Source organism: Rattus rattus, chromosome 2, assembly GCF_011064425.1.
Source record: "Rattus rattus isolate New Zealand chromosome 2, Rrattus_CSIRO_v1, whole genome shotgun sequence".
Taxonomy (NCBI): Eukaryota; Metazoa; Chordata; class Mammalia; order Rodentia; family Muridae; genus Rattus; species Rattus rattus.
In genome coordinates, this window is record NC_046155.1 from 167,922,911 (window position 1) to 167,933,271 (window position 10,361).

General features: G+C 50.6%; 1 protein-coding gene across 1 annotated transcript; it reads left to right on the top strand.

The window, feature by feature from the left end:
• Window positions 1-238: 238 nt before the first annotated feature.
• Window positions 239-8,715, top strand: Psmc4 (proteasome 26S subunit, ATPase 4). The gene is made up of 11 exons (XM_032894086.1): window positions 239-355; window positions 1,168-1,266; window positions 1,379-1,565; window positions 2,960-3,106; window positions 3,190-3,299; window positions 3,390-3,483; window positions 7,461-7,628; window positions 7,715-7,791; window positions 7,933-8,101; window positions 8,285-8,340; window positions 8,504-8,715. Exons 1-11 carry the CDS (start codon window positions 320-322, stop codon window positions 8,615-8,617), a joined length of 1,257 nt encoding a protein of 418 aa, XP_032749977.1. The 5' UTR covers window positions 239-319; the 3' UTR covers window positions 8,618-8,715.
• Window positions 8,716-10,361: the final 1,646 nt, after the last annotated feature.

Below are 10,361 nucleotides of genomic sequence, written 5' to 3' on the forward strand. Positions count from 1 at the left end.
GCAGCCGCGCCACCTACTGGAGAAACCTCCACAACGCGCGAGCGGCCGCGAAGAAAGATGGCGCCAGAATGCGAGTTGCAGCACACGCGGAAAGTCCTCGCCGGTTCCCGCGCCCGCCGGGAGCTCACAGTGCAGGAACGCATCTTGGGGGCGGAGCCCAGGGCCAAGAGTTTCCCGCCCTTCTTGCAATCCGGCCTGTCGGGTCAACCCTCGGCGATACCTTAAACTACATTTCCCAAGATGCTCTATGTGAAGGACTTCCGTTGGCGTCAGCGGAAGCCGTGACTGGCCGGGCTGCACTAAGGCCGGCTTGGTCACTATGGAGGAGATAGGCATTTTGGTGGAGAAAATCCAGGTGCGGTGGGGATCGGGGTTTCTTAGCGGGAGCTAGACATGAGTGGGATGCTGAGCGATTCACAGGATCCCAGCTCTGGACTGGTTGGTTTCAGAGGCCTCGGTGTAGAGCTTTAGCTTTGAGTGGTCCCGAGGCCTGGCTGGGTAGTCGTGTTGTCAGGAGGGCGGCAGAGCTCAAAAAAGCAGAGCGAGAGGAAAGTGGTGTTAAACTTAAAGACTCTTTTAAGATCGAGCGATTTCGAGGCCTGGATAGCTGTGCTTAATAGATTTTCGATTTCGGTGTTGGACCAGGTGGAGAGTGATGTATGGGGCCCTGTGGCCTAGGTATGCCCGTGGCCAAGGGGCTAGTGGACTGACTGTGGTTGTGGCTTGAACTGGGAGGCGTTAAGTATTAGTTGTGGTTTGGCCGAGTGACCTCTGGCCTTAACGTGAGTTGGGAGTCTGACATAAAAGCTTTTGGGGGAAAACTGGGTAATGAGACTCGAATGTGCTCTGACTTTAAAATCCATGCTACTTTTAGAACCTCTTGAGGGGACTGGGATCCAGTATGGAGTCGCAGCAACACTTTCATCCTAGTTAGGGGCATTATAGTAGCAGATGGGAGATGCTGACGTGAAAATTTTTGTTTAAGGGGCCTACTTTTAGAAATCTAAAACATAGGGTATGGAGCAGTTCCTATATCTATTGATAGATAATGAATTATATCAGGTACTAGAGACGGAGTGACTTCATGGCAAAATAGGAAGAATGCTCTCACCGATTTTGTGAGATGATTCTCTATTTCCAATACCAAGTTTTCTTTATTGTCTATAGGATGAGATCCCAGCACTGTCCGTGTCTCGGCCACAGACCGGCCTGTCCTTTCTGGGACCCGAACCTGAGGACCTGGAGGACCTATACAGCCGCTACAAGGTACGTTCAACCCTAATCTGGATCCTGCCTCCCTACCGTCCCCCATCACATACTGTTCCCACCTCCCACTCTGGTACCTACCGCCCACCCTTTGCTCTCTCTGTCCTTACAGAAGCTACAGCAAGAGCTGGAGTTCCTGGAGGTGCAGGAGGAGTATATCAAGGATGAGCAGAAGAACCTGAAGAAGGAGTTCCTCCATGCACAGGAGGAGGTAAAGCGAATCCAGAGCATTCCGTTGGTCATCGGTCAGTTTTTGGAAGCTGTGGATCAGAACACAGCCATTGTGGGCTCTACCACAGGTGAGTGGACGGGTAGGTTGGGAGCAAGACCGGGTGATATAATGGCCACAGTATTGACCAATCCAAAAGTGGATATGTACTTTATTTCCTGAATGTCTCTTTCTGCCCCTCAATCCATGTGTATGCATATATATAAAGTTTAGCCATCCAAGTGTGTGGTGGGGTACACCTTTAACCTCAGCACTGAGGAGGCAGGGACAAGAGGATCTTTGCGAGGTTGAGGTCAGCCTGATCTACATAGTGTGTTTCCATAGAGAGACCCTGTCTCTCTTCCACCCTAGCCCCACCCCCAAAAAAATCGATCATGAGCATTTATGTTTGTGGTTCTAGTCTGTTTGCTTTAAACAAACGTATGGTCACTCCCCTCCACTGACTTAACTTCACAACCGCTGCTGGGTTTGGAGCTGCTGTTCGGAAGCATTGGGTGCATGCAAAGACGTTGGGCTCTGTTGAGGACCCAGCATACAGCAGATGCTAGTAACAAAAACCCGTGCCCTGCTTTTTTAACACTGGCTGTTGATTCTGGTGTCTTACCTGTCTTTTCCTGCTGCTGGCCACCGTGGCTCTGGACTGAGCCATATGTTTATAAAGGTTGTAGATAAAGTCATATAACTGTGTGGGATTGGGCAGATGGGCTTCGAGGAAGTAAAGGGAGAGCGAGATCCAAGATGGAGCCTGTGCTCCGAAAGTGAGACGTAAGACGGTGGGGCTCCCTGAGATAGCAGTGCAATCGGAGGAGTAGGTTTGGAGGCAGGCAGTGAGGGAAGTTGAGGTTGTTGTGGAAGATGTCTAGGAGGCCGCTGCACACTCAAGCCTCGCTGTAGAGAGTAGACTGGAGAAGGGAGATGGAGTTGGAGGCTGGTAACCAGGAATCTATATGGAGTCTTGGGCTGAAGATGGCGCCAGATGAGGGTGGGGTTTAGCGGTGGGCCAGGTGAGAGCAGAGGAGGGATTGGTTGAATGGATTTGGGAGGTTGCGTGGAAAGAGAGACTGAGGAGTCCTGAAAGAATGGAGAAAGGGCCAGAATGAGGCTTAGTCCTCTGGCTGGCAACTCAAAGACAATGGGTATCCTTGCAACAGATCTAGGAGGAACAGCACCATTTAGCGGAGAGTACCAGGACTGTTGGGACACATTGAAAGATACCCAGGGCCATCCAGGCGGCCACACATAAGATGCACAGAGCTGGAACTCAAGAGAGAGTCAGGGCTGAAGACCAGCAGGGAAGTCATTAGTAGGGGGTAGGTTAGGGGAGGCTAAGAGGGGGTGACCCAGGGCCAGATGTGGAAAAACGTGGGAAGGGCCAGCTGTGATGTAGAGGGGAATGGGGAAGGACCGCCGTCGAGTCTCTGGCGTTCTCATGTCACCGTCTTCCTGCCTGCCTGCTTTCCAAAGGCTCTAACTACTATGTGCGCATCCTGAGTACCATTGATCGGGAGCTGCTCAAACCCAATGCCTCAGTGGCCCTGCACAAGCACAGCAACGCACTGGTGGATGTGCTGCCTCCCGAGGCCGACAGCAGCATCATGATGCTCACCTCAGGTGAGGGGGACACCCAGGGCGCTGGGAGTCCCAAGGGGGCCCTGTGGGCCAAGCTGCAAGCCCTAGCTCTACTGTCCCACCAGACCAGAAGCCCGACGTGATGTATGCCGATATCGGAGGCATGGACATCCAGAAGCAGGAGGTGCGGGAGGCTGTGGAGCTCCCACTGACGCACTTCGAGCTCTACAAGCAGGTGAGAGAGAGGCGGCGGGCAGGACAGGTCTCTCTGGGCCCAGGGTTGGCGATGGGATCCCTCGGCTCATCCTTTCCCCACCTCTTTCAGATTGGCATCGATCCTCCCCGAGGTGTCCTCATGTATGGCCCACCTGGCTGTGGAAAGACCATGTTAGCGAAGGCTGTGGCACATCACACGACAGGTGAGCCTCTCATGGCCTCCTCTCGCTCGCCTTGCCTCCTGCTTCCTTGGGTTCCGTAGGGATGACATAGCAGTCGTGTCTGTAAACATAGCCCAGAAGGCGGGCCTTCACGGGATGTGCAGTCCCTGGCAGTGATTTCACCTCACTGTGCCTCAGTTTTCTCAAAATTAGAGTCTAACAAGCCAGGTGTGGCATCACAGACCTATAATCCCAGCACCCAGGAGGCAGGACCAGGTGAATTTAAGGTTAGCCTGGTCTGTATGGGCAGGTCCTGGCTGGCCAATGCTAAATAGTGAGACCCTGTCTCAGTAAGTAAATAAAATTTAAAAAGCCTATCTGGACATTCTGGCAAATATCCTTAATCTAACGCAGGAGACTGGGGCATTAAGATGAATATTTAAGGTTATCTTTGGTTACCAAGTGAGACCCTTCTCCAGACAACCAAAAACCAAGCCACTAAGCAAACATCCCATCCTAATTCCATAGGGTAATAACGAGGAGTTAGTGAACCGATGCAGTGTGTTTCTTATGGTGGGTTCGGACTCGGTGCTTATCAACCAGAAGCCAGAGGGGCAAATGGTTAGAGATAAGATCCGGGAGAGGGTGGTCCACAGGGTACCCTAGGGAATCAGGGTAGACAGAGCGTCCTGGATGTGCTGTCAGTCCTGCATGGACCTCTCAGGAAGGTTTCCAGAGGAAGCAGGGGGCAAGGAGGAATTGTCAGGCAGAGATTGGGAGCAGGAATTGACATCAGGGAATAAACACCACATGCAGAGGTCAGAGGTGGAGAGGGACTCATGTACAGACTCGGGTAGACTGCAGGTGTCACAAGAGCAAACTCATACTTTGGGGTTTTCCTGGTGAGTTTGAGCTGTATTTGGCAGCATGAGTGAGGCTGAAGAAATTGTGAGGGGCCTGATTATGAACAGACTAAAATAGTTTAGTCTAAAAGAAACCTGACAGCCAATCAGAAAAACTTGGTTTGGGGGGCTGGGGATTTAGGTGGTAGAGCCCCTAGGAAGCATTAAGGCCCTGGGTTCGATCCCCAGCTCAAAAAATGAACCAAAAAAAAAAAAAGAAAACTTGGTTTGGGGACCCCTAATATTAACCTCGTGCTGTGTGCTTAGGAATGGATAACTAAGGGTGGCGTCGTTGAGATTTACTGATGACTTGGGTGTAGTTGGCGAGAGGTGGAATTCCAGAGCAGTTCTCTGTCCCTGGTTTGGGTCACCCTGGGTTTCTTGTTGACTTTGTGGGATAGAGGGATGAACTGGGGAAGGGAACAGTGGCTTCACAACAGTGGTGTTCCAACAGTGTGGGACACACTGAGATTTCACGACCAGGGCGCATCAGCCAGAATCGTAAAACACAGATGCACTATCGCTTTGGTTTGAGCTGTGAGTGGAGAGGAAGTCATCAGTGCGTGTCCTCTTCAGTTCGTCTTTGGGCGTGTAAGTCAGGGTTTCCAAAGGGGAAATAAAAATGGTAAGAGCGATGGTAAATAGAAGTCAGAGTGCTAGCCAGACATCTGTCATGGAAGTCGCATAGACCTTTCAGAAGTTGGCGTTGGGCCACGTTGGGTGTTTGCTGCGTGTCCACCCTGTGCCGTGTGCCCCAGTTCCTGAGGAACTGCAACGAGCAAGTGTTCCTTCCTGGAGCCCGCGTCCTCAAGGACAGCAGGGCCGGGGAGGTGGTGGGAAAGGTAGACATGATTGGTTTAAGTTGGGGAGGATTTTACTGTTAGAACTGCTCTTGGGAAGGAGCTCGTTGGCTGGAAAGGTTGGTGATCCAAGCATGGAGAGAGCCCTGGAGAGGCGGGAGATGAAGGGACAGGAGGATGCAGGAGAGGGGTGATGGAAGGTGCTTTCCCGGCAAGGAGCACTGGAGCTGAGCAGTCACCTGAGGCTCAGAGGTCTCTGTGGTGGCGGCTTAGGCTTAGATGATGTGGAAAAGGCAGGTGGTGGGGAAGGACATGATTTAAACGTCTCCTGTGGAAATGCAAGGTTGTTCTGAGGGAGACTGCAGGGTGGTTCCTGGACTGTCTTAAAGAACCAGGGCAGGCTGATGAAATTTGGCACCATCTGTTCTGTCCTCTCTCCGTTCTCCATGATGGCTGTCCTGTGGGTGGGCGTCCGTGTGGTGATGGTACTGAATAACTACATTTATGCCCAGGAGTAGCTTTGGGCACTGCACCAGGCATTGCCGACTGCTGCATCCATGTAGAAAGGAATGCCTCACGTAAGAAAGCAGGCTTCCATCTGGTCCAAGGTCACCAGCTGACCAGCTAGAGTGCTAGGAGTTAACGCAAGACCTCCAACCCCTGAACTGCTGGCCCTTGATGCTCCACTGATTCCTTGAGCTCAGGGAGACACAGGGATGTGTAGGCCATGCCCATGGTAGAGAGGGTACATTCTCATGCTTTGGTAAGAGCATGGCTACTATTGAAGACATTAATAACAGAATCATAACGCTGTCTTTGTGTTATATCTGGGACTCGGGAATCTGCCACCTTAGAACAGTCTTTCAAGTATTTCCTGAGGGTCATTTTAGGGGAAGTGATTCTAGAAAGTTCTTATGCACCCCTCACCCAGACTCCTCCATGTCACTTCATGTCCCCCAGAGTCACAGAGCAGTTAGAAAACACAGAAAGTTGACACTGTAAGTTACTCTGAACTGGAGAATAGACATTTTCGAAATTCACCAGTGGTCCATTAGCATCCTTGTTCTGCCCAAGTGTCAATCCAGACAGGTGAGCATGACCAAGAACAGACAGAAAGTGAGGGGCTCCTCTGTTCTGAGTGAATCTGGAAAAGGCTTTTTCACTGGAAGAGGGTGTGGGGGTAGAGCAATGGGAAAGTCCCTGAGCTGTCTCCCTCGAGAAGGAAAGTCCTGGTGAGACGAGACATCTACTTGATGGCGACTGAGGGTTAGTGACTAAGCAGGGGAGTGCTCTAGGGTGGGTGGGAGGAATGGCAGAGGCTGACCAGTCTAAAGGAGTGACAGGCTGGGGAGGGTGAAGGAGGACGGGGATGAAGTAAGTCATAGAAGGCCACTCCTGAGATGGGTCTCCTGTGGGCAGGAAGAAAAGTGGTGACATGTGTCTGGGACAGTCAGCAGCCTTGAGCTTAGGATGTGTGGGGACCCTAAGGTGATGCCTAAGTGGGTGGATACCTCTATACCTTCAGGCAAATGTGAGTGTGGGCCCAAGGGAGTGTCTTGTTCAGCTCCTGCTTGGCCTGTGTGTACGAATTCTGTCTCCTTGCTCTGGTGGCAGGAGGGAGAGTCCCAGAAGTATGTTCCACATGGCATGCAGCTGCCTGCCTATTAGGAAACAAATGCAGGTGGAGAGCCCAGAGCAAACCCGGTCAGCCTTGCCGCCAGCTGTCAGTTATGTGAGAAGATGACCTGAGAGCCTTTGATTCTCCAGGGCTGGGAAGAGCTGGGCAAATGTGTTTAATCCCAGCCCTGCAGAGCTTGCAACAGGAGAATTACAAACTCAAGGCCAGCCTCACTACATACTTAATCCCAGACAAGGCTGAGCGAGCTCTGTATCAAGAGCCTTTCTCAAACAAACAAACAAACAAACAAACAAACAAGTATGGTTCAGAGAGCAAACATGAACTTGGTGCCGTGGGCCAGACAAGTTTAGTCTATGGACATTTCTGTTTTGTTAACTGATTCTGCATGCATTCTAGAAATTTGGGCTTTTAGTTTTGTTTTGTACTTAATATTCTGATTCTTTTAAAAAGTACCTCCTCCCATGATATGTACATATAGGGTTTGTGATTGGGGCTTATCTGTCATTGTGAGGCATGAGCAGTGGCTGGATGTGGGGACCCAACCCTGTGCCTTATGAGCTACTGAGGGTAGTTATACAAGAAAAGGGCATTTTTAGGAATTCCCAGAGTCAGGTAAAGCATAAGGGACCCCAAAGGAGGACAGCCCCCATTCTAATACCCTTGTCATTCTGCCTTCAGCTGCATTTATCCGTGTGGTGGGCTCAGAGTTTGTTCAGAAGTACCTGGGTGAGGGCCCCCGAATGGTCCGGGATGTGTTCCGCCTGGCCAAGGAGAACGCACCTGCCATCATCTTCATAGATGAAATCGATGCCATTGCCACCAAGAGATTCGATGCCCAGACAGGAGGTGAGCAGTGCCCTAATGGCCTGGTTCCCGTGCAGGCTTGTCAAAGGATGCGTTCTGAGCTGACCACGTTTCTCACTCTTTCTTAGCTGACAGGGAGGTTCAGAGGATCCTGCTGGAGCTACTGAATCAAATGGATGGATTTGACCAAAACGTCAATGTGAAGGTTTAGGGTTCAGGACTGGCAGGGGGTGGCATGGCATAGGGGCTGGGGAAAGACTGGGATGGCTTATAAGGGCCAGACATCCTGACAGGGAAAGAGGCTGGAGGGATGGCAGAAGCCTAAGCTGGTTCTTCCCCGTGCCAGGTAATCATGGCCACAAACAGAGCAGACACCTTGGATCCAGCTCTACTTCGGCCAGGACGCCTGGACCGCAAAATTGAATTCCCACTCCCTGATCGTCGCCAGAAGAGGTTGATTTTCTCCACCATCACCAGCAAGATGAACCTTTCTGAGGAGGTCGACCTAGAAGACTGTATCCTTCTTTGAAAGTGAAAGAGCAAACCCAGCAGGAAATGAAGGTTGGGTCTTCATCACTACCACTATTTGGGGAGTACAGGGAAAGGTCCAGGGAAGAGGGGTGATGACCAGAACAGCATCCATTTCAAGAATTGACCCCATCATGTGAGGAAAGGTTTCTTTAACTCAGCTACTATAGATGTGGCCCGCCCAGATAAGATTTCAGGAGCCGATATCAACTCCATCTGTCAGGAGGTGAGCGATAGTCTTTTTGAAGGTGTCTCCCCTTTTCCAGTCTTTTCCCCTTGTTGCTTCCCTGGGTTCTTGGTCCCATATTTCTCTTCCTTGGCTTTCATGGGGTTTGGAGAGTGGGGAGGGCAGTTCTTGATGTACAGTTTCTATTCCCATCCTATCCTAGAGTGGAATGTTGGCTGTCCGTGAGAACCGCTACATTGTCCTGGCCAAGGACTTCGAGAAAGCATACAAGACCGTGATCAAGAAAGATGAGCAGGAACATGAGTTTTACAAGTGACCCCTCCCCACACTCCCCAGGCACCTGTCCCAAAGGCTAGTTTTCTCTTTACCCAGGATTGGTTTCGTCAATAAATGGACGTGATTGGACCTATTTAATTTCTTCTTAGGTGTTTAACTCCTTTAGGGAATATGGACGTTGAATAGGATGCTCTGGGCCCTCCTTGTCTCCTGACAAATAAGGCTCCTGTCCTGGATTGCAGCCTGGAGAAGAGTGGAGAATGTGGACCAAATGACTTCGAAGACTTTGGAAACGGGATAGACAACCTCAACCAAAGCCGTGGCCACAGACTGAAGCCCCTCTGTCATTTCTCCAAGAAGGTCATTTGGGTTTTCAGTAATTTCTGCCTGTCTTATGTACACAAGGGCCAGGGACAGAGATAGCCCCTTGGTTTCTCCTTGTACACAGCAGTGTCAAGAGAGTGCAGATGTATTTGGTTGCCAAGGAAACAGTTAAGCTCCAGTGCACACACCTGTCTGCCCATTAAGGGGCAAGTTCCCAAGGTGCACTCTTCCGTGTTGGGAGTGTTACCCTGTGTATGAAGACTAAACTTCTGGCTAAATGCTCTTCCTGAGGCAAATGAGACTTTCTGAGTCACTCGTAACCTAACAAAATGTCTTCCACCTTGCTTGAGACTTTGTGCTTCGTTTGTCTTGCTGTTTCCAGGGCTCTGTTTTGGTTAAGTTTTGCCCACCCTCCCTGGGTGTGGTGTCCTTGGTTATCTGTCTGAAGAGGCTGTCCTGCTATTCTGTTACCTTCTCGGCTGTTAACCACAGTTGAGTGTGGCGTTCCAGGCTCGGGTCTGACCCCGCCCACCTGTGGCCCTGTCTGGCTGCCTGTCCTTGCAGGGATCTGAAGACCAAGGCCAATCCCACTTCCCCTTAGTACTGTTTAGATCTGTGTCCCTCCCTACAGCTACCCAGCCTGCTCCCACTCACCCAGGTCAGGAAGGGGTCCCTTTGCCATCCTCTGTACGGCTTGTCCATGTTCTCTGCTTGGAGAAAGTTGCCATGGTTTAGACCAGTAGTTCTCAGCCTTCCTGATGCTGTGACCCTTCATTAGAATTCTTCATGTTTTGGTACCCCAACCATAAAATTAGTTTTATTGCTGCTAAACAATGCTAATTTTGCTAGCTGTGAATCAGGATTAAATATCCGTATTTCCCACGGCTCTGAGGCAACCCCTGGGAAAGGATTATTCAACCCCCAAAGGAGTTGTGACAGGTAGAGACCCACTGCGTTTGACTGTTACTTTCTCATCCCCTCCAGACTAGAATATAGAGCTGTCGGGAAGTGCAGATAGATTATAATGGCACCCCACCGTCCTCTACACATGGTGAATATTTGGGTGTTGTTTCAGAACTTAGTATGTATTTCAAAGAACAATGGGATCCTCTGATTGTAAGAATGTAAGAGAAGGGGGGTGGGTGCTGGACAGATGGCCGGGTAGTTAAGAGCACTTGCTGTTCTTCCAGAAGACCTAAGTTTGATTCCCAGCACCCACAGGATAACTCCCAACTGTAACTCCAGTTCCAGGGGATTGGAGCCCCCAGCCTCTGTGGGCACTGGGCATGCACAGTCTACAGACAGAAATGTAGGCAAAAACACATTAAAAGTACATTTTTAAAAAAACAAATATTAGGGAAAACAGTTGGAGAATATCAAGTCCTTGAAGGGAAGGAGGTGATCTTTCCATAGGTGGCAGGATGAACAGAAAAGACACCCCCACCCCAGACCACATGTGA